This window comes from Micropterus salmoides, unplaced genomic scaffold (genome assembly GCF_014851395.1).
Source record: "Micropterus salmoides isolate LMB-PRFRI ecotype aquatic unplaced genomic scaffold, ASM1485139v1 Ms_hic_scaffold_3, whole genome shotgun sequence".
Lineage (NCBI taxonomy): Eukaryota > Metazoa > Chordata > Actinopteri > Centrarchiformes > Centrarchidae > Micropterus > Micropterus salmoides.
This window is the reverse complement of record NW_024042261.1, coordinates 15005498-15030731: the sequence shown is the minus strand read 5'-3', so window position 1 is coordinate 15030731 and position 25234 is coordinate 15005498. Positions and strand designations below refer to the sequence as shown.

The 25234-nt window shown below is 41.4% G+C and overlaps 1 protein-coding gene across 1 annotated transcript in view; it reads right to left on the bottom strand.

Annotated features, from left to right (window-relative positions):
- kirrel3b (kirre like nephrin family adhesion molecule 3b) overlaps nucleotides 1-23218 on the bottom strand; it is a 164552-nt gene extending 141334 nt beyond the window's left edge. The window contains 1 exon segment of the mRNA XM_038693603.1: nucleotides 22773-23218. Coding sequence (XP_038549531.1) covers nucleotides 22773-22893 — 121 coding nt within the window. The 5' untranslated portion in view covers nucleotides 22894-23218.
- Between the last annotated feature and the right edge of the window lie 2016 nt (nucleotides 23219-25234).

The following is a 25234-nucleotide window of genomic DNA, read 5'->3' as shown; positions in this document are numbered from 1 at the left end:
AAACAGTGGGATTCCAGGCAATAATCAGCACTGGGGTTGAGGTTTGCAGCCAAGTGGATTCATCAGGAAAAGTCAAGGTACATTTCATTTATCAAGATTCTCATCCTATCAAATTCAACAGTGAGCCAATTGGTACCTGAGGCCCCTGAAATTGCCCTTTAGCCACAAGGCTTGGACCTTTTGTTTCCAAGAGTGCACATTTGCTCGTTGGTGGTTGTACTTTGTCTGCTACTAGTAAAAAAAAAAAAAAGTAAATTATGTTGTAGCAATACAGTGCATTCCCTTCCATCTGGTGGCAATATGAATTTGAAACCATCCAAAAACACACATCTTTTCATAAACCTAACATATTCCACCCACATCAGGCTTGCTGTCAAGGCATCTCCTTGTAATCAGTAAGTCCTCTCGTTTTGCATTTCCATCTCGCATTGCTGGTATTTAAATGAATATCCCAGTTGATGTTGAATAAGTAGATGCTCAAGACTAAAACTAACTGCATGTTGTTTGCTTCCCACAGTTTGTGTATCAGTGTATAGATATGACCACATAACATTAAGCTGACACCTGCTCGATTTAAGAGGAGGACATCAAACAGCAATGGATCAGTGATGAGGAATATTAAAACTGGGACATGAAGGGACAAATTTGGTTACTAGAGGGAGGAAGGGTCCAGGAGATCCTGTACCTTCCTGTCCAGTAATGTGTCCTCGCTAGGTGGATTAACAGAGGTCCTAAGCTGAGTGCTACAGATTGTCGGGATTTAGGGATTTGATGGGGAGGGATTGATGGTAGCGCGTGTAGATCGGGGTGGAGATTGAGAGCAGATTGCTGTGATTTGGGCATGATTATCCAGCCGGTATTGTCACTGATCTCCATCATCCTGTTTCATTTTCTCAGGAAGTGCAGCTCATCTCAGACAGAGATTCCAACTGCCCCAATCCCAGTCAATGGACTCTGTTAATGGGGCGGATTAAAAGTCCCTCTTCCCCTTTTTCTGCAGTGCCCCTATTTCTCTCCGGACCTGATGAGGACTGCCTTTTGTCCAAACAGCAACATTTATGTCAACATGATGAAACATCTGACATGCAGCCTTCTTGAGTGAATTTACTTGTACACTTTAAACCTCTATACATTACTTTTCAAAATAGAATAGAAAAGCCTATACACAAGTGGTGCAGAAATTGTTGACTTCTGGCTATAGAGATTTAGATTGTTCCTGGCTAAGGCAGGTGAGATCAGAGCAAATCACAAAATTGGATCATAGTCATTTTGAGAAAAAAAAAATCTGCTTCAGAGAAGGTCTGCCAAGGGACAGGGGCCAAAATGACTTGCCAAAGAAGGAAATTAATTTGAAGCTATAGCAAGTAGTGAGTGTTGGAAGGCAAACGATATTAATCTCAGACATGAGCATATGTCATCAGGGTGTTTCTTGGCACTGTGAAGTCCATTAACAGCCAGTTTCTATCAAGTACGATGGTTTGTCCAAAGCCTAGGTCACCATAAGGTCAACCAATCTTTCTCAAACGGCACATTTAAAACAAGGTTAATCCTGGTGCTGTCTCTGCCTTATGGAGGGCACACTAATCTGAGTGCTCCATTAAAAGCCTTGGGAAGGTTAACTCAGAAGCTTTACAGCAGACACAAATGCCCACTTTTAAAGACACACACACAATCACACGTACACCTATGTCTACAAAGCCAATATACATTTTTGCCTTCAGGGATACAAACATTGGACAATGGTACTGTTTTTCCAATTTTATTCCTTATGGTTACCATCTTAGAGTTAATATATGTTCTTGTAACTCTGATTTCCACTGAGGAAAAAAACATTAATTTTCACCCTTTCTTCCCTCTAATTACTTCGGCTTCATATTGAATAGCTAGAGGACTATGAAGTAAATCAATTTAATTCATTAACCGTGTTTTTTCACACTTTCCATGGTGAGTACATCCAATAATTTCATCCACGATCACATGAAAAGTAAAACAGATGCTTCATTTTATTACACTGGCAGGTTCATTATTAGATTTCCATGAAATACATTTAAAGGTACAATGTGTCATTCCTGGCCACATGTTCCAAACAAATAGGAGGCAGCACCTCTTCCCTCCCTCACCCGGGCTACTTTCTAAGCGAATCTGCTCCTCTGCTCTTTTCTAATCACATTTAACATTAGAGTTTATCTTTCTAATAACCTTATAAATCAAGCTTTTTATGTGTTCCTGGATAAGCAAAGTGAAGTTGAAGTTAAAAGGATCACCTTGTATGACAATCTAAAGGACATGGGCTCCTAACCTCCCTGTGTGTGTCTACCCAGTCTGTTACCCTGTTTAGACAAAACTGGCAATATGTGGCTTGAGAATGTCATTTAAAAAAAAGAGAATAACAAACTGCAGTGATACTATTTTTAATAGTTACAGTGGAGGGGCAGATTTTGATACTTCATCATGTGATGGTGGAAATCAGAGGAATTAAAAATCCAGGAGAAGAGCAGGCAGAAGGTTTGGCAAGCCTGGGCCACATATTTTATCATTCATCAGAATCAGATCATTTATATCATATGTAATACATCAGTTATATTGTTTATAATAGATTATCAGTGTGTTTTCTTGCCAGATTCGGTTCAGACCTACACTAGCTTGCTCTGGTTAACATGAGCGCCGAAAAGAAGTGGGCAGCGCTTCAGAAAGTGATCCGCAGCGCTTCCACACAGGCAATTTCACATCCACTTTGCCCAATCTTAAACAGGGAAGCTGGAGGCAAGAGACAAAAACTGAGGGTAGACTAGTCGCTACAGTAATACACTCTCGCATCTAGAGGCACAAGTGGTATTACAATACAGGACGGGCTGGGGCTAGCTGGTTAGCATGCTTATTTCAGTAGAGTAAGCATGCTAAGCATGCTGAAACAGAACACATAGACGTCTTTGACATGACATCAGAGCTGTTTATTCTTCACATTCTGTTGATCATGTAATATGGTTATGGTTAGAAAAAAATCACATGAAACACCATTACCCATGTTACCTTGCCTTGCCTACAGTCGCACTTACATTAAGCTGCTTTGGCAGAGAGACACTTCATCTCACTTTTGATGGCTGCCCATTGTGGGTGACAGGACCCTCTGTGAGAAAGGCCATTGTTACATTTAGACCAATATGGTGGTGGGAGTCTTACTCCATTAACAAAAACCTCCACATCCCATTTGGTATCCATGCCTTGTCTGTGGGATGGGAGCTGTTATAGATGTTTGTCGAGCCTGGTATACAAGCCCCAGAGCAGGTGACAAACAGAGGACCTCTAAATGCGGAGTCGGAGGTACCTTAGTAAGGAGACTGAATGGGCATTATGGGGCACTGTCAGGCAAGATTACAACCCCCTGTGCTACATGCATTGCAGATGTGCCATTTTAGTTAAACAAAAGTGAGTGCGTGGATAGTAAGAGTAGTTACCATTTCTACTGACTCCAGTTGTCCAGACTTGCTTTTTGTTTTTGTTTTCTATTGCCTCCTTTCAGCGATTCAGCTAGGGAAAAAAAAGTTTATCTAGTTGCGTGACTTCAATGTCACTTTGTCGGCGAACTGTTCAGCTACTTGTCAGTGCAGATTATTTCTAATGCTTCAGCCAACTTGTTTCAATGTCAGCACATTCAGTGAACAACACGATTTGTTTTCTGCAAAATTACAGCAACATTCAGTAAGTATTATATGGCTTTAAAGGCTTGAATCTCTTTTGTTTTTAATATATCACAGGACTTGTATTCTGTTTGCTCAGCTTTTCCCGATGAGAAAACAGGACAAGAGCATTTCAACATCTGTTTTTGTGAGTTATAAGAGACTCAAAGGAGTGCTCTCTGTATCGTGTGAATTCAGACAAAAACCTGAGCATGAGATGAAAAGGAATGAATGCAGGCCCTTACAGAATGTCTCTGCTATGTGATTCAGGATGGTAGGAGGTATATTTTTACTAATGTTAACGAGACTTTAAACAGAGGTCAGCATTTCTCTTCAATGTAGGCTACACTACCCCTAAGTATGATATGATATGGCATGGAGGAACAGTGATATTAAAGCTTCAGGCTGGTTTTGCTGGTTTTGTTTTCAACCTTGGGAAGGCTGTCTAACTTTGTGCTATAGGAATAGAACCATTATGCTAATGAGAACTTGCCCTATGAAGAATACATTTGTTGTTGGAAAACATTTTGGCTTCCGCCTTGGGAGCTAATTGAGTACTCTGACAATGCAGTGCTTGGCTGGTTCACGTACACACAGGGGTGGAAAATTCAATTTCGCAGCTGGTTCAGAGCACTCTGCAAGGAGAAGCGAAAGAAAAAGAGGTGCCTGGATTAAAGAGTCAAGCTGGCTCTGTCGCTCCCTGTCTGGCTCCGTGGGCATTTTCTTTTCATTACGCTGCTGTGTTTTATTGTTTTATTGACCAGCTGACAGTGAGAGTGAACATGTAAATGTACATTACACAGCCTGTCAAAGGTTTTCAAAACCATATTTTAGTATGCTACATTAATTTTTTGAGTAACATAATTGTGTACCTACAACTTCCAAAATATGGATAAGTAATGAGCATAAGTGAATTGGGAGTTTTTGTTTTATTGGAAAGACCTCAGATCCTAATCAGTCTAACTAGGCACATGAAGCAGACAACATGCAACATTTTTTCTGCCGTTTCGTCAGGTCATCCAAAGCAACACACTGTAGATAAGTGACTACTGGCAAGATTGGGGTTTCGGTATCTTTTCTTCAAAATGTCAGCACTGCAAGATAATTGATGCATACTCCAAAAGACACATTTCCATAGGGTACAGCAAGCAGATTCATGCTTAAAAGGAGGAAAACCATCTTGATTTTACTAACACTGTCCTTTTGTCTAGTGTCAACTTCAGGATAAACATTGCTTGAAAGGCGCTAATAAAAGAATCATCTGTTTGTCGTTCGATGCATCCAATGAGTATTGTGTGTTGCAGTGAATACTGCAGCCTTTACACTCCACTAATGGGAGCTCAGACTTACTGTCGTTTGTAGAAAAAACTAAAGGTTTTAATGATCAGGTACCCTCACCCAGATGTCTGTGGGTGTTAAGTGGGATGACAGTCTTTCACTCTGCAGTGCAATAAACAACATTTCCTTTTTTGTTGCCACTTGATAGTTGCCTCCCATGCAAAGGCCCTTGTAATGTGTGTGTGTGGTATATTGTGCTGTGTTTGTGGAACCGTACACGTACTGATGCTCAGCACGGAAGAAGTTTCTAATGGATAAATAAAGCTCTTTGAACTGAATTGAAAGGCTGAGTGTCCAAATACCTATATCTTTATATGTGAGGGTCTACTAATGTGCAAGCTCTTAAAGCCTAATGAAAGTCTTAATTAAAGCCTTATTTAAGGCAGGCACATTGGAAAGGTTCCTAATGAAGCCCCTATATGTTAAAAACATGAGGCTCAATTGTAAGACAAGTACACCGATACACATTATGTGCCTAATTAGAGAGATCAGGCCATTATCAGTTAGAGGTGATATCCAATTACATACAAAGTCACATAGACCAGAGAGCTCTGTGATACCATCACAGTGCTTCTTCCAGTGTTTGTCACTATGACCCTCACATGCTGTCTGTAGTTATATGATTGTATCCAAGTATGTATTGCAAGTGGCAGACGGACCCAGCTGGTGTCACTGGCACAGACCCTGACCCACCCACAGCACTGGGGTCATTCCCAGTCGTCGAGGATTGCTTTTAATGCCCGTCTTGCTGAAACAGCTCAGGCAGAGGGCACAATGAAGTGACAGTGGATGGCCCTAAGAAAACTGGGGATAGACCAGAAAGAGGAAGCCTCTCACACTGATTACATTTCCACCACACATCCACTCACAGTAAAATACTCAATAGTACACTGCGTAGACTCAGTGGCCACATTAGTTAATAGGTCATTTATTCACATGTTTATTTGCATCACCATTTGGACCAAAATATCATCAAGATGTATAATCAGCAGTTTCAGTTCTATGATGCTTTGTTGGTGTTGCTGACTGATCTTGACAAATAAAAGATTCAGTCAACACAGTAAAAAAAAGCTGCAGAAAAGAGGATGTGGGGAAGGAAAAACAAGTGTACTTTGAAGGTAGGGTTACAACACACTTGGGACAGCCTGCAGATTTCTCATTGTCATCAACATAGACATGCCCTTGATCAAAGGCGCACACTGCCCCCATTGTTTGCACCAGTGTAAAGGAGGGGGAATACTTCCTGCAGTGCTCCTCAATACTGAGGAATCTATTTGTTTCAATTCCCTTTGAAAGAAACACAGCTGAATCAAGTTCTTGTCTGACAAATTAAAATCTGTGCAAAGACCAAAGTGCTGTTTAGTACACATTGATTTTGGGCCCTGAACACAGACAAAAGCTATATTTTCTCACAAAGGTAGTTTTCTTGTTTCTTGTTTGATGGAATACTTTAAACCTATTAACTGTGCTGTTTTGTTCTGTCATGGTAATTACTAGTGAAGCTTAGCACAGGTTTGAATTTGCATTATAATGTGGAGAGAGTGCATTTTCAGACTTTCCGAGCTCTATGCACAATAGCAGAGACATTAGCTCTTAGGCATCGCAGTGCTGGGCTGAACTCAGTCTCACGCTAAATGACTCTTAATTCATGGAGCCCTTTTCTCTCTTCGAATACTGTGCAATTAGCATTTGATGCTAGAGGTGCTATAGATTGTGCTTTGGCATAGTAGTGGGACTGTAGAGCCTGTGGAGGAGAGGACGAGTGATGTTAATTTCAGTATGGGGGTGGCCAGTTGTGGGTTGAGTTGAGATAGCAGCCTTTTTTACATTTCCAGCTGGTGAGCAATATCAAACATGTACCTGGCTTTAGTGAGAGCATTGCTGGAAGCAGTTCTCTATCTCCTGTCTCATTTGCACTTTATGCCAAAAGTTTTCTATGTAGCCTTCAGTATTGTTAATGATGCTGCCCTTCTGCTATATACCAACAAGGCTGCAGTGCTCCTCGGTGTGGCAGAGAGAGACAGAGACCAAGTAGCAAATCTCAGAGCAGCCAGTGTGCCCAGAACAAAGACGAAGAGTTCATCTTTTAGTCTGGTGGATGATAGGGCCACGTGGCATGGTAGTCTTGCTATTTTTTTTAAAGGTTCTTGGCATTTCTGACACACACAGCAGCAGTGATGGACAGACTGGGCCTGCGAATGGGCTGATGTTTTGTATGTGTTCATGTTACAGAAATACATATACTGTAGATCAATACATTGTTACGTTAAAACATGCAAATGTTGGCCCATTTCTTTTGTATGCGTGTCTAAGAAGAAACTCAAAGCAGAAGTAAAGTAAGGGAGAGAAAGATAAAGTCAGGGTTCCTTATAGTGCATTTTTTCCCTTCCCTTAAGACACATTGCTCTACCATCAGTCATCTATTTGCTTCACTGTCACACAGGCATATGTTAGAGTTGTCCTGTCATGTTGCATTTTGTGAACTTTAAGATGCCCCTGACCTGCTTTATGTCGCTGGAGGGTGAGGAGGCTGCAGAGATGATGGGATGCAGGCTGGTGTGCAGTGTCCCAGCATGAGTCTCAAGGGTCAGGTATAAGTAAGTGCACATGTGACATGCAGTCATGTTAATACTTACATGTTGCTATTTATTTATTTCTTTGCTGTCATACCATGCTCCCCTAGCATGCTCCGGTTCAGTTTCCCAACTCTCACTCCAGCGGTGTGACTTAATCAGTCTGACAGACTCTGGGTGCCTGGGGAAAGTCTCTCTCTCTCCGCAGTCCCCTTTCTCCTCAAGTTTACGCTCTCTGTGACAAACTCATTCTGGCACCTTTCGAAATGCAGTGCTCTCTGTTGGACGACCCTCTGTGGTCTCTTTACACTCACACACACACATGCGTATACAGTACACACACAAAGACTAAGTGCACAAACTCTGTAGAGTGTATGCTATCAATAGGTATGCGTAGATGCACAGAGGTACATGCAACAACACACACAAATGAGAATATGCAAAGACATACATAGGCACAAAATGTGGCTGAAAAGCAGGACGAACAGTATCCCCCAGGCACACATCTTATGCCTCACACCCCTCTCCCCTGGTTACCCTCCTCGTTCCACTTTAAGTGCTTACTCAAACAGCTCCCATGCATAAAGAGGAAGCACTTCTGCTTATTGGTTTATTGTTATTGAGTGACATTCTCAATTAGTTTTCATCAGAGTCTCGTGGTGTCTGACCTCTTGAAATCTTTTTCAAAGCTCATTAAAAAAGCAATGGGATTCTACGTCCATGGTGCCGACTAACCTTGGCTCAGGGCCAATACATTCTGGCTAACAAAGTGGGCTAGAGAAAACTTCAGCCCGTGGTTAAGGACCTCCCCACAGGGCTCAGATGCTTCACTATTTAATTCAGCAACACAACAGCACCCCTGTGGCATCTTCAACCACTCCACTTATTCTGAGAAATAAAAAAAGATTTTTATTTTGTGGAAAAGCCAAATGGTAATCTTACTACCTCAGTCTCTTATCTTTGGGGACCTGATTAAGCTTGGACAAAAACCCTTTTCTAAAAGGGGGGATATCATTGCTAACAAAGATGAGCATAGCTTTACAAATAAATAAATAAATAAAACTCAAATATTAGTAATTCAATGTAATGAAATTAAACGCATGTCTTTTTTTATTTAATGAATTATGTAAAAAAACAAGAGACTGAATTTAGGAAGCCTGTATCTCAGTGAATGTAAATATGAGCACAGGAAGAAAAAACTAAAAAGATTTTCATTCACATAAGTGGCTGATGGAAAAACAAAGTCACAGGATAGAGTAAAACCTCTGTGATTGACCTTTACTTCCCATGGTGACGAATCATTAAATTCACATAAGACTGCTTCAATTAGCTTTCCTTGTATTCTATGAAACAGAACCAGCCATGACTCACACTCTGATCCCTGTCTTTTCTTAGAAGCAGTGTGTTCACTTTGCCAAGCTGGGAGCTTTCATTCTTCCAAATTAAGTTTAATAACACTTACTGTGCACCTGGCAGTTCATGTTCTGATGGGGCTGTTGCATATTTTGTGGTTCTTTTGCATTGCACATTTTGGCAGGTTGTACTTTCTTATGGATTTGGCTTATTTTTCCCCTAGACATAATCACAAAGTTGGAGTGGTCCATTTGGACCCTCTCTGACCTGTCTTTCTTTCAAGGGTCTATAGATGGACAGTTTTCATTCTGATAGCACCTGACAAACGTTTCCCCTGACATTCCATTTCACCCTCCTCCCATTTCTTGTCGTTCTCTTCCACATGCCTAAGCATTTTAACTACAGGCTTCCAGGCTTTCTCTGGCCTGGCTGAATTGATGGAGCAAGGGTCCTACAGAGCAGAACAATCTGCAGACTGTTTTTCTGGAAGGCAAAACAAGGAGAGAGGGAGGAGAGAAGCAATGGAGGGGGGGGTGGATTTTGAGGACTCAGATAAGGGACATGTGTTAGGTCTGCTCAGGGATTCTCATTATTTTCCATTTTCAACAGAAGCAATGATGAGAATGAAACATTTCCTATCTCTCAAAGTGGCAATTTGCCCATTTAATGCTTGTGTTATGAAGGCCTGACATCTTTTCATCCATCCCCCTTGCACTAATTTAATTATTTTCTTCTTTTATTCCTTGGCTGATAATTCTCACTTTATTTCCATTAAGCTTTGTTTGTTCACAGCGATCTGTTGCTGTAATGTATTAGAGCTGTCAGCTTAAATGATGTGGCATGCCGTCCCGGCCCAGCAAATAGTGGCTCCCCCCTTCCTCTTCTCCTTTTATGGAAAGCTGCCCTAGTTTTTTACAGGGAAAAAAGAGGGAGACATTACAATTAAGGTGGCGACATCGACCCCCTGGTGGCCATGCTCAGGGACCAGATGTCCTGTCAGAGAGATGCCGGCCCTCACCTCCAGGGAGCTCTGGGTTGAAATCTGGTTCATGTCTCAGTGGGGGAACACTACTGCTCCTGTTCCATCATTAATTCAAGGATAATAGATTCTGGATGTGTGAGCCTCTTTTCCTTTTTTTCTTCCATTGTGGGCTGCTCCACAACAAAACTTATTCATTCAGATTTGTTTGTTCTTTCCTTTTATTTCACCCCATGTTCCGCTTTCTCTCTCCATGCTAACGGTCAGGATCTTTGTTGTTCAAATCAACCTGATGCATGCCTTGCATTAGCAACAATACCAGAATCTTCAAAGCATGATAACCACTATTAACACAGAAGAAGGCTAGAATGGCTCTCAGCGAAAAAGGAAGATGAATCAAATTAGAAATGGATTTCAGTAACATTCATTCTGTATCACCTGTTGAGGACCTGGGGCCATTCATGCGTCAACACATTTTTGGTTTGTCACCTAATTAACTATGAAAGGAATTAGCATGACATTTTAGAAAGATAATAGTCAGCGTGGCCTGCTAAATGCTTTTTTTGTTCTCAAATTTCTTCAGGCTCAGGATATTTGACAGATGCCCGACCATCAGTGCTGTATGAAGTACATGTCATTTCACTCACAGGAGGCCTAAGAGGAAATGCGATCACAAAGAGACCCCACAATCTTCACTTTTCATTTCCAAGCCCTGGACACTGCTTTTCTCTCTCATTCCATCCTGTTCCTCCTTTTGTACAAGGCAGCTGCTGGTTTTTGAGATGAAAGACACTTGTTTGGCAGCCTTCAAAGAGTCACAGAACTCTGAAAGTGACTTGTATTGCAGAGCTGTTCATTCTCTATTTTATATCCAATATGGAGGTGATGATCAAAAGGATCAGAGCTGAGGGAGAAGCTAAAAGATGTCTGCTTTGGAGTAAACAACAACAATGCCAATCACCAGACCCACACGATGCTGTCTTTTAAGGATTGTCCTTCAGATAATGCCAGAGAGCGGACATATCACTTTTTCTGTATTTGAAAAATGTCTTAGGTATTGAAGACTCTAAAGGGTTTAAGGAAATATTACTTGTATCAGTCTCTCCTCGCTGTATTAGAAATTAGTTTGGAAAGTAGTAAAAACAGGTAGGTTTTCACTAAATAAATTAGGTCTAATGAATCATATCCTGTGGGGTAATCAAGGGTAAAAAGACAAAACAAAAAACAACTACAATACAGAGAAATATCAAAGCACTGAGTAGTTACAGAGAGCCTGCACATGAGGACTGAAAGTAGACTTCAAGCCATTAACTCTCCACTCAATGTGGAGCGCACCCATCTGGAGGAGACTCTTTGGACTGCAGGAGATCCAACATAAATTTATGAGATAGTTTCTCCGTGTTTTAAATGAGGCAGTGCTGGAGTTTGTACAGCTGGGTGTGAGCAAACTGCATTAAAAAATGCAGTTTGCTCAAAGCCTTGTTAATAATTCACGCTCATAGCTTTATAAACCTAAATCTAAAGTTTTGGGGCCATGCACTGGAGGTGATGGGGGGATTAGTGACACCCCTGAACTTCCCACTGTGTGCTGCCACGATCATCTTTAGATGCCCTTCTGCATTTTTAATGTCGTGCTGTGCTGCTGTCACACAATATTGAGACAGAGGCATTGACTTTTCCTAACTAGATCACAGTGAACCATAAGCTTAAAGTCACACAAGGGTATTTTTAAAAATAATAATGAATTTCTTATGTTACTCTACTACTACAAAAACAAACAGCCCTGTGTCCTTTCAAAAACCAGGAGTAGTTTAACCAAAGCTGTTTAGAGTACGATAGGCGAACAATGTGAAGTAATACAATTAGCATACAACGAAAGCGAGGAATAATCACATTTGTGCTTTTTTTGCACATACGGACAAATACTCTACTCAGACAACAAATGCGCTGGCATTTAAGGATTATGGCTGCAGGACGCAGATATGTTTTAATTTGTGACAAGAATGCACTTCTTTTGAGATTTCCCTTTTCTTTTTCTTTCTTTGTTGTTCTTTCTTCTCCCCTCACTTTATTTCCCATGCTCTAGATAAATTTGTTTACCTTGGAAGGCATTGTGTTGTCAATACCATCATCCGTCTACTGTTAGATAACATTGCCTCCCAGCAGAGAGAAAATCCTCTTGTCATCCTGAAAAAATGAGAAAAGGATTTTTACCTAAATGCTACTTTGCTTTCCCCCAATGACTCCATGAAATCCTTCAGATGTATGTTCTATTTTCTCTCTCTATTTTCTGTGAGCATCAGTTGTGACCTTTGCATTCCCCCATGGAAAAATAATTGTATGTATAAAGATGATTCACGGTCAAACATATATTTCATATATCACAAACCCAACCACTGCATAGATCAGTGCTTTCAGGGAGGCTACACATTTCAGCAGTAACACTGCTACCATTTTCCCCAAAATGCCTCATGGGTATCAGTGATGAAATGGGACCTAAATTGCAGTGAACCTGAGCACTGAGCCTTTCCAAACTAGATACACCTGTGATGATGACACTGCAGGGTAACCAGGGTGCCAGCAATTGACAGTCCATATTACAGTAACTATCCATTGGTCCTACTTCCTGCTCTTAAAGGAAGATGAGTTGACCATGATGGACCTGCCTATCCACCATACCAATCTCTTCTGATGTTAGTTCTTTAAAGGGCGCTGTCCACTCATCCATCATTACTTGGGCCTTTCACTAGTAACATTATCGCTTTAGATAAGGCTTCAATAAACTGCACATGGCTTTTAGGGTTCTCTCACTTGCCACTCTAATCCAATCTCTGATGTGGAGTCTGTTCATCATCTTGCACCGCAGGCATTTTCTGTGTCCCTGCACTCTTCGTTGCACAGGAAGTAATGGATGGCCTTGCCCTTGGTTCACCCCACGGCCTTCTGGTTCTTCCTGAACTGTTTGTCTTCAGGTTGTCTCAAATGGGTCTGCCCTGTGGTATTTTGATTTGATTAAATCAGGTTTAAAAGGTTAGAGACGAAAGAGGCAAGGGGGTTACCCTGCCCAGTACTGTGAGCCAGTCCTCTGCTATTTAGCATTGGGCAGTGGCCAAAGGAAAGTGGAAAACTGAAATGACTTCAATGCTCCTTTGTGATTTGCAGTAATGTCCCCCAGGGATTGAGCAATGACCACTGTGAATTCCCCTAGGACGCCAGCCAGATTGAAACCCCTGCCAACAGATTTGAAAGGATAGCAAATCATTTAAACTCCCCAATGTGCATTAGCATTTTTTCAGTGCCCGGGCCAGCCTCCACAATATTAAATTGCACTTGATAAAATAAAATAAAAATCAGAGAGTGCGACAAGACCTCTTCAGCCTCCAAATCAGCAAAGTGAATATTGGAATGGCCTCTAAAAAATTAATTATACTTTAATTCACTTTGTTTACTCCATCAGGTTTCTGACATCCACTTGAGGAGTCCAGCTGATAAAGAAAAGAAAGGAACTAAGAGGCTGACAGGTGTGATGTGGCAGAGACCCAGAGTAGTGATATATGTATAGGGATTGCCTTCAGCTGATCCTGCTTGTGACGCCACATTATTATGGCATATAAAAATAGGCCATGTATTACAGAGAGCAGTGAGTGTATCCTAGCAGTATCACATTGAAAAAACATGCTATAAACAACAAATCAACAGCTATATTAGGATACATTAGGATATATATTAGGATACATTAATGTTCGAGAATCAATACAAAACTTTATTTATAGCATGTTTTAAAACATATCGATACTGTTCAGACCTCAGTGCTCACATGCTGCAGGGTTTCTCATCTATTGTGCTCCGGCAGATTGCTCTTTGGTAATGCAAGAGAGGGTATGGAATGTGTGTGTGTGCATGTGTGTGTATATGTGTGTCTTTCTGTATGATGGTTGTGCCAGATGAAGCTTTGCCTCGTCAACTATAATGACACAGAGCCACAGGCACTGAATTTGTCTGGAGAGCAATAGAGGGATTTTCTATCAACATGCAAACCAAGCATCCCGTGTCACAGATATCCTAAGACTGGTGAGAAATGCTCCTGCATTTCCCTCAACAAATACACAAATAGGCACAGTGCCAACATTAGTGGTGCTGAAAGAGTTTTATGTGGGGGAGGGGTTTTATGCAGGGCAGGTTGTGGCTCCTATGTTAACAGTGCGATCACCACTAGTGAATGGCCCTTTCTTCCCAATTGCTTAATTGTCTTAGTGGGACAAGCAGGTGGCTCAAAGATTCATTTGGCATCTGGTGAAAAAAACGAAAAACATGCACATCAACACATTGTATGGGAGTGTTTGGGGAGGGTGGCAGCATTAGACATTTTTCATTCTCTAAGTTGCACAGTCCTCCTTTGCAGATTGTAAAAGTTTTGTCTTGCATCAAGAGCAAGTTTGTGCTCCTATTGTGTCTGATGTACGGAAGCCCTAAGCGGCCATCCATTCAAATATTTTTCCTACTCTGTTGTCCTGTGATAACAGGATAATTATCTCATGATCTCGAGATAACGAATGTTGTTTTCCCATGATAACGGGATTATTTTCTTGTGATCTCAGGATAACAAACCATAGCTGAATACAGGGTCAGCAGGCGTGTTTCTTTAGAATGATTTCCAAGACGCTTACAGTGTTACTTGTTAGTTCAGTTGGTAGAGTACAGGATTTATAATCCAAGGATTGTGGGTTTGACTCCCACTCACCAGCAGCTTTTTGTAATTCGTTTTTGTGTTTTTATCATCCTCTTCAACAAAGTTGATATGAAGAGATTCAGGGGAATCCAATCACGTTACACATTTCCCGACGGCTATTTCAAAGGTTCCAAAATAGCCATCAGGAAATGTGTAACATTAAATGGATTCCCCTGAATGAGAAGCGGATGAATTTCCTCTGCCTGGGAATGATGGGGATATAAAAAGTCCATAGGCCACAGATGTGGACCAATCCCCGGGATGCGCACAGCCCAGCACATGCTTTATTGTGAGCATGTGAAACAGTCTCTTCATAAGAACTTTGTTGAAGAGAATTATGAAAAAAAGAAAAAATAAATAGGATTGAATACACGCTCTGCCAACTGAGCTAACTAGTGACACTGAATACCCCACTGAAATTATCACTGAGAAACATTCCTACTAAGCCTTGGGTTGAACTACTGTTTTGTTATCATGAGATCTCGAGAAAATTATTATTATTATTATTAAATGACATTCATTATCTCAATATCAAGAGATAATAATCCAGTTATCATGGGAAAACGGAGTAAAAAAATTTTTTATCGATGGCCGCTTAGGATTTCTGTACTGATGTGTTTCGTTGAATAAAACATCTTTTGGTATCAGAGCCTTATCAGTGCCTCTCAACATCGGTGCTCAGTACCATAGAGCGAGGTGTTTTCCTATTAAGTAGAACCTACTGAGCCCTTCCATTTAGAATTGCTGAGCACAATTTAGATGTATCTACTACAATGGAAACACACATACAAGGAGGTAATGCTAGAGGCACATCACTACTGTATGTGTGACTGTCCCACACCAAGGTGTTTTACAACTGTTCCCAAGAGTGGACTTTATTATTATATTGGATATTGGACACATATCACAGCCCCAAGGATAACTTACATACGGCAGTACTGTACATACAATCTACTGCCATTGTCGTTTTCAAAACATGCACAGAACTTTTAATGGCAGGCAGAGACACAACCAGATTCATCCACAGGTGAGTAGCTTCTCCCTCCCCAGATTCTGCTTGTACAAGTTAAAAGGCTGATTTGCATTTATATTACCATTCAAGGCTTGCAGCTGTAATTGCCATGGCACAGTAGCAAATGCACAGACACCACACATATTCACATGCATACACACACACACACACACACACACACACACACAGAAAATGCATGTGAAGTGTGCAGTATGGAAACCTGTTCCACATGAGTCCTTTGTGATGAATATATGGCATGAGAATGTTAGGACAGTGAGAAGCAGTGAAAGAGATGGGGAGAAAACTAGAGGAGAGTAGAGAGGGAGAGTTCATCCAGGTGTAATATTGAGCTGTCCCAGAAACTTCCCGCCAAACACTAAGAAGTCGTTATCAGATCAGCAACCCAATTCCTCAAGTGCCTCCTGTGCTGAAGCACCACATGCATCTTCTAGGCTCTATTCCTAACACAGCCTTTCACAATCGAGTCGATGCATTGGATGGCTGGTTCAATCACAGATGTTTCAAGCAATAGTGACACACATGAAAAATGGGACTGAATGTTTCAGGCCAGGATGGTCAGTTTATCCATGAATGTTTTTCACGAACAAATTACCGTAAAATTTTGAATAATAGCCTGGGCTTTTATTTGCTAAAATCACTGAATTGACCCTGCCTATATTTGGGACAGAGATCCATATGGGACAGGCCTTTAATTCCTTTTTCACAATACTGAAACAGTTTATTTATTTCAAACAGAATAATACTTATAAAAATTATCAAATAATATCAAATACACGTCATTCACTTGATCTAGCTCCAACAGACAGCTTATGCGCTTTTATTTTGAAGTAACATCACGACAACAACACGGTGGAGGATGAGAGAAGTTAGCAGACAGAGAGTGATGAAAAGCTGTTTTGATTCTTTTGATAGGTGGACCCTAACAGACTAAAGGAATATAAATAATCAAAGAACGGACACATTCGGGCTTAACGAGCGCTTCAAAAGTAACGGCTCTTGTACCAGGCAGGTTACACCGGTAAATCTATAAGAATTAGACTTTGGGGCTTGTTGTCTCCCTTAAATGAAATGAACGAATTGTGGAGAATCTAACCAAACTAACGATGTATAGCATTTCCATACTGACATATTGATCGTTTAAACATTAATATTTGTACTAACGATCTAAGCAGCTTAGAAGCAGCTAAAGCGGGCAACCACGCGAGGTTTAAGAGGTTTTATACATCCAAAGAACTTCTATAAAAACTAGACCAGGCTATAATTGAGGCAGCCGTTTATTTGTCAAAATGTGTTCCCACACCAGGCCAGTAAACGGGGTAGACGGCTATTTGGGACTCGGCTATTAATTGAAGTTTTACGGTAGTCTGCCTTGCATGGTACACAGGTTTCTGTAGGTCACAGAAGTGCATCAACATGTATCATCCTCTAAGTATGCTACTCAGCATGCTACTCAGCCACTGCGACATCTTTGATCAAGTACATGTATAAATGTAAACTTAACCTTAAATCTGGCTAATGTACACGTACAAACTACTGCAGAGATGACAGAGTACGTAGTTAACTAAACTGAACTAACAAAAGGGTGAGATGTTATTTGCATAATGGCAATGGACAAAGGTTCCTTTTTTCATCATTCTTTTGTTCACACATTTTACATTTTTCACCCACATAACATTGTGTTCTTGTTTTGCTCACCTGTTTTCACGAAAACATTGAGTTAAGCTCACTGGCGTCACCCATATTTAAAAAAAAATAACTTCCAGCTAGTTAAAAAGGGTAGGGCTTTATGATATGATAAGGCTGATTGTGAGATAAATTGAAAATTTAAGTTGAACATTTTCTCAGTGTGAATGTCTTGACAAGAAAGCAGCAAACTTTGTATAGTTCCATTGTTTGAACCCACCTCGTTGCGCACCTGTGTTCTACAAGATTTCACAGATCCCAGTAGCAAGTTAAACATTTCTATTTATCAGAACCTCAGCTAGGTAGAGATAGGATTAGCAGAGACAAGACACAGTGAGCTAAAAACACCAACATTTTTCTTTAAGCCCTGCTGTGGCAGTGCTTTGTCCTCTCGAAGGAAAAATAACACAGTATGATCCACCACTACTCCACTTACAGCACCCCCTCAACTGCACACACAGAGCCTTGTGGAGCCGTCTTTAGTTAGAAAAACATAGCCTGTTGTTTCCTGTGCATTAAACTGCAATTTAGAAGCCAGTAATCCATCCCATAATCTGTGACCAAATAAAATCCTGAGGTTAGAGAGCTTCCACACACTTTCCTACATTTAACAGTATTATTACATATAGCTCTTTTTACGTATCATCCAGCTCCAACCATCTCTCTCCCTGTCTTCCAAGGATAAAGTCTCAGATGGATGGAGATGCAACAATAAAGAGCAGAATGAAGAAGTGCAGATGCAAATCTTGCCTTTACAGGTGACCCAGTGATCACAACAGCATCTGGTTGAATTACTTAACACTGCCGCCCAACAGACATGTAATCCCGGATAATGCCCTTTTACTGAGTGCTCCAATCTGGATAAATTCATCCCCGAGGAATGAGATCCAGCAGCAGAATCTCAGCGAGAGAGAGGATATGAGGGGTATGGGGGTTGATTGGTTGGTACTAAAGAAAACTGCTGGGGCTGGGAAGAGAGTCTTCTAGATGGATAATGAAGCCCAACAGTAAACAGCTTGAATCTGTTGACTGGCTGACTGACTGCATGGGAGGAAGCAGATCATTGCCTGGTTTTCCAAGAACACTCCAAACTAATCATACTCCCTTCCCTGGCTGACCTGAATCCTGACTCGAAATGAGGATTTCATTTAAACTGCAGTCGCTGGATATACTGTGCTCACTAACATTCTGCATTTCCATTTTGGTACTGCTTACTGCACAACTAAAATATTTGGAAGGTTGTGTTCTTACATGAACACATGCCTATCATTTTAATTATATTGATTGATTGATATATGCAATAATCTAGTGTTTGGACTGTCGTCGACCAAGCTCCCCCTTTTGTCTTTTTTTTTTTACAGGGCATCAACCAAATGCAAATCTTAGCCAAAACTGATTTTTCTTGGAAATAGTATCTCTCGTTAATGCCACAACCACTGCCAAACATTGGGACTTACAAGTTCCAGCTGTCCAGCGGCAGCCTCTTAGATTATTTATTCATATGTTTACTTATTACCATAAATATCCAACAGGGCACTCGGCTCAGAGGGATTACAGTGGGCTTAATCTATCGTGGCACAGAAATGAGCAGAGGTCACAGCGGCTGAGGTGACTTAAGCTGGATAGCCTTGATGGGACATGCAGCACAAACAAGAAAACAAACTGCATGCCACCGGGCCCCATCATGAACTGATGACATCATCTGTCACTCACTGTGTTTGCATGGCATGATGCAGACAGGGCAAGCATTACTCAAACCAGCTGTCATGTATGGTGACTGGGTAAGTCACTCGAACAGGACAGGGACACTTTTGTGTTTCCTACCAGGCGTATTAATTGTCTTGTGCCAGACTCCCATCAGAGTACAGACAAAGCTCCCAACAAATTTAGTCTCTTTTCTGTGGTTGTGGTTGTGGTAGCTTTTGACAACATGCAAGAAAAATGTATATTGGTTTTAGTATTCCAATATGGGTATAAATCAATTAATTACCTCTGAGTTATTATGGTCATAACCCGTGCATTAGACAGCAGTATGTCTTGCTTACAAAAAATATTCATAATAATGAGGCTGAAAATTGGTATTTCTGTTTGAGTAGTGTTGTGCAGTGTAATGGGCTGTATTTCTCTCTTTTTCCCCTTTGGAGAAGCGAGAATGAGTTTTCTGTCCACATATCCAGACATGACATTGGAAAGACATTTAATTATATTTTGGTTGAGAAATATGTATCAAAGCCCGCCCATGAAAAGAGGATTTAGAGACGTCAGACAGCAGTTAATAGACAGCAGTAAATGAAAAAGGAGCTGTTGGGGGTACTAAGGCATGCTTTCCAGGACTAAGAAACAGCTTAGTCTGGCTGTGTGGTGAAATTGGGAGTTCAGACACGAGATATATGAGAGGGTGGGAGATGATGAAGGCGACCGGGGGGGAGGGAGGGAAGGGGCAGGAGATTTTTAAGAAGATTGGCAATCCATTCCTGTGCAGCAGCACTGCCCCTAGTGGGCAAACACTGAATCAACAATAGCACAAAAAGAACATTTAATAAAAAAATTGCTCATAGCCAAGCTTGCATATTAATTTCACAAGGTGTCATTCAGAGAAAGAAAAACAGACACAGAGGAAGAGAGGCAGAGGGACAGAGTGATAAAGCCCATACACTTAACATTGACAATGTGTGATTTTTCTCTAGCACATTTTCATCAGAGCATGGCACATCCAGTACAAGACTATTCTTAAACTGCCCCTCCTCCACCGGGACATCATGCTCTCACATATTTCATCCTTTCCCTGACAGAGGCTAGGGTTCTCAATCTTACTGCATATCACAGCAAAAGAAAAAAAACAGGGGAAAAAAACAGAAGGAGAGAGGGACAGTTAGTCAGAGAGAGAGAGAAATTTGGCGCTGCAAGGTGAGAAACGAAATCAAGAGACCAAAAGTCATGTGAAGAATATGAGAGACTTTGACGTTGGACACTGTGTAGATATTGGATGGGAGGAGGAATGGGGACGAGGTGGTGCGAGGAGATGGACGAGGTCCTGGACAAGTGTGGCCTGAGGTGAATGTGTTCTTGGAGACTGTCTCCCAGATCCTCCTAACTGGTGCTGTGTCATCGGTCACAGACAGGAGAGGTGACAGCAAAAGAAAAGGTGCCCTAGATGCGGTAACAGCCAGAATGGGGAGCATCTTGCAACAGCTTTCCTTCTCCTTATTCTCCCTCTCTGTTTTGCTCGCTCTGGACCATTTATTTCTCAAAGTTGAGGGGGGAAACTGCTCAGTGCCTCTGCATATGGACTGAATCTTCTCTCATTTTCACGCTCTCTTTCTTTCTCACTCTCTCGCAGGATAGCTGTGTCTAAGTATATGACTGCAATGGCTCTGTCCCCCTGTTCATAAAAAACGAGATTGTTTTTCGCAGCTTTCTGCTGACACCGGCTCAGCACATAAACAGAGCCGTAATTTGTACAACAACAGTAAGCTACAGGGAAGCACTTTTTTTCTCCCCAGGGCCGTGAATAGAGAGGGTAGGTTGTTATCCCCTGTTTACCTGGCAGGGAAAGTAGTATTTTATATTATGGTAATCAACTCTGCTGAAATGCACAGCAATCCTATCTCATTGCAGTTGTAGCAATCGTCTTATTCCAGCTGGTACTATCTGAGATATGTCCGTTGTTCCTTGAACTGCTAAGCCTGTGATAGAATGTGAATGAAAATGTGATGGGTGCAGAATAAAAGTCCAAAACAAAGTGTGTCTGCATGTGAATAAATCAAAGCAACTCTGCAGTTTTAATGTCTTATTCAATGTTATTCATGCTCTACACTTGTAAGAAATGAAAATGCAGGGCAGCAGATATACAGTAGACATCAGTTGTGGATACAAAAATGTGTAAATGCTTAACAGAGTGGAAGACATAACAACACAGCAAAGCAGTAACATCAGGAACAATTACAGCATCTACAGTACCATGTCTGATGCACTATAACTCCCCCGAAACAAAATCCATGACCTAGAGAGAAAGCTTCCATTGCCTTGACTCATTCTACTCTCTAGGTCGGCTTACTCAGCTTGTGTCACTGTACCAGGTCATACAATCACAAAGAAAACAGAGAGTACAGCTGGCATCATCTTTGGAAGGGATCTACACCCGTTAAAGGGCGGAAGATGCTGAGAGGGAATTAGAAGCTTCATCGCTCCAGTCAGTTCAAATTGGTCTGCCCTAACATTGTTGTTTTTTCCCTGGTTTTACGAGAAAAGTTAGTAAATAATTGTATTTGTTTCTGTTTCTGTTATAGGCTATAAACTGACAGCTGAATTCAGTGCCGTACAAAATGATCTTGTTTACCAGGTTTCATTTGTTTCCACTGCTGTAGCAGCCTGTCACTGACTTTGAGTGGTCAATAAACTGAGACCTCAGATTGGAGAAGACTGGAGTTTGCCTTTTTTGTGCAATTTTTCAACAAAAGCTTACAACTCCCTCTGGGAAACAACCATACACACACACAGACGCACAGACACACACATTCATTCAGCCAGTGCCTTTCTTAGAATGTAGTCAAATGTGATGGGGTCACGCTTTGAAAGGAGGTGGTATCTGTGTCATTGACCTCGACCCGCGGAGTGCAATCCAGGGCGCTTGTTGTGGGCTGGAAATGACGCTAGGAGCTGACAAACATCCACTGTCTGATTCAGCCCTGTGTGCGTCCGTGCATCGCACAGACACCACAGAGGTAGAGTTCTGCTGTACTTTACTCACCTCTATTGTTTTTTCAAAGACAACCACCTGGTGGCAAACTGGGGAAACAACAAATCCACCCTCATTCTGTCCACAAACAGACTGTCTAGGAATAAAAATAACAACAGCAGACACTATCCAAAGGGTTGCCAAGCTATACTCATGAGTCTGTCTTCTCAAGCACTTCACCATCAACTTTTTCTCCCTCTTTTCTTTTGACCAGAGCCCCTGTAGTCGGACTCAATGGGGAAAGGCTGTCAGTTCAAAACAATGTGACTCAGGACTGAACACTTGACTGAAATGGACTGGGGTTAGAGGACTTTGTTTTTGTGTCTGTGTGTGTGACAGGCAATATCAAGCCCGCATAGGAAGTATTTAACTAGCTGGTCTGAAAGCTATGACAACCCAATGAGGGAGAAAAGTGCATGCTACAACTATCCACAGCTCCTTAACCACAGTACGGCCACACAGACTTGTTCCTCTCATTTCCTCCTTTCTCTTTTGCATCAGACATCATAGTGCACGTGGGAGTGCTATATTATAAGCAGTTAAAACACAGATGGCAGGCCGAGCGCAGACATCACAGCAAGATGAATTCAGAGACACAGTTCCCAGCCAGCAAGTCAATCACAAGTGCGCGCGATGTGATGAATAAGCAACTTAATCTGGAAAACTCACCATGTCCGGAGATCCACAGAAGCAGAAGGACCCAGGGGATCATGACTGGGGAGTGGAGAGGGCAAAACCTACGAAAAACAGTGGGCGAGTGTGAAATTGAAGTTGGCAGGCACAAACACATGCACGAGATGAGACAGTGCTCCTCTGTGCTGCTGGGGGGGACGGATGCTACAGTCCCTTAGTGGTGTTTCCTTTTACCAGTGGAAGGCTGGCAGTCTGTCTTCAGTCCTTCTCTTCTTCTGCTGATGCTTTTTCTTTGTGTCTCTTTCCTCTCAGTGTCACTCTTCAGAGTTGCTGGTGGTCAGCTCTGCCTCGCACGCTCTCTTGTTGATGTGAGCTTGTAGACTTTCTGTGTCTTCGCAGCTTGACTCTGAGCGTACACACGCTCACTCCTTCTCTCTCGCTCGCACGGTTTCTCCTTGCCCATCCATTCTCAGCCTCTTCAGCCCTCACTCCCCCCCCCCCCCTTCTCTTTCTCTCTCATGCTCTCTCTCTCTCTTGCTCTACCACTCACGTAGCAGACAGTCAGGGGATAGAGCTCCACAACTAGACTCCTCCTTCACCCCTCCCTCCCCCTCTCTCTCTCTCGCTCTCTCTCTCTGCCTCTCAGCCTGGCTGTCTGGGTGGCTGTGGCAGTGTGAGGCTGGGAGGCTGGGAGACTCAGGTCTGGGAATGAGAGCTGCCATGGGAGAAACAGAGAGGGTGCAGATCCAATTAGAATGAGAATAGGAACTGTTTGGCCTCTATAGCCACAAATAACACAGACATCCACAAAACAAAAGTGCAGTCCCCCCCCCTCCAAGTTTAGACCAACGCCTTTCTTGAATTCTATTGACGGCACTGAATTTTGAAAACCGTAACAAGCCTTCCTCGAGAATGGATAAAGACCACATTAGCATTCCAGACCAGAGCTGTAGTATTCATTCGGATCCAATTTTTGTCAGGGGCGAATTAGATTCATAGTCACTCACTCAAGGAGCCATGATGCAAGACGTCATGAAATGTCTAAATGCACTTGCATACTTACTAACAAGTTTCCTGCTTATGCCTGTTAAATATTTAATAGGGGGCATTTCTCTATGTTTTATGCCAGGCTAGAGAGCCCTCCAAGTTGTACTATTAAAACACTATGCTCTACTGTAGATTTAGCAAACTAAAGGGCCCAGCAGGTTTCAAGGATAGAAATACTATTTAATCTGATACTTCATGCACATAAATTAAAACCTCACACATAAAAATGTGTAACATTAAGTAAATTATAAATAAATACTTTAACCTAAAGCTTTTTTTTTTCGCAGATGAGAAGTACAAAATTATTGAAGCTTTAGTTGCTACAGGTGGCTCTCCCTAATTGTTTGTGTGCTTACCTCATTATGTGTCAATTCTGTATTAGAGTCAACTTTACAATGTCATAAGGAACTTCTGAGAATGTACTCTGTGCTTAGTGCTAAGTATGAAATGTTTCTGCCAACAGCAAACATTATGCCTGCTAAACATCAACATGTTAGCATCGCCACGACGTGACGTTGGCATGCTGACATTAGCATTTAGCACCGTTAATGCACCATTCATTGTGCCTACAGCTTCACAGATCAGCTGTAGACTCATGTTTGGTTGTTTATATTAACATGGCTATTATTGTTATTATTGTTTGTGTTGTCTTTCATGTTTGTCTAATTTCCATTCATTTCTTTTAGACATTTTAGTTAAATCATACCTGAATTTATTTATTAAAAAATCTATAACCATAAAGCCTTTAATTTACTGGTTAAATATCTTCAAAAGCAAAAAGAACATTTCTCTATTGACTTTGACATTCTAGGACCTAGAGGGACAAACCTATTTATATAAAATGTACAGTAATGCCTACAACATCTAGATCAGAGCTCTGATAATGACACAGTAAGCACTGCATGAGGGCCTAGTCTACGTCATATCAATTTAATCCATCCCTTTGACTTCCTAATCTAATCAAAGGGCCAGAAGATGACAGGTGGTCTTTTCATCAGTGCAACTAACAGCTACACACAAAAACAACCCCACTGCGGCTGGACCAGAGGATAACAGATTTGCATTCTGCCTAAGAACATGATGAGTAGATGCAAAGAATAACAATGGAGCTTATGTGCTTGAAGGTTGAGCAATGAGGGTAAATGAGGTAAACAGGCATACAAAATTGTATGTCCACAACCCACAGTCCCCATACTTGGTACAATAAATCCTTAGCCTAAATTAATTTTTTTCTTTAAATATTATGAAACATTTGAGGGTGATGAGCTGAACTTAAGGAATCTTGTTTGTCTTGTCATTAATATTAAATTAGATCAAAATCCTACAGTGAAGATGTCAAATAATTTTGTAGCGTTATATCTATAAAGGGTTTACTCCAATGATTTCACCTTTGCTATCTGACACCTGCTTGCCATTCCAATGTTGACCGATACCTGTTACACCAGTGTAAG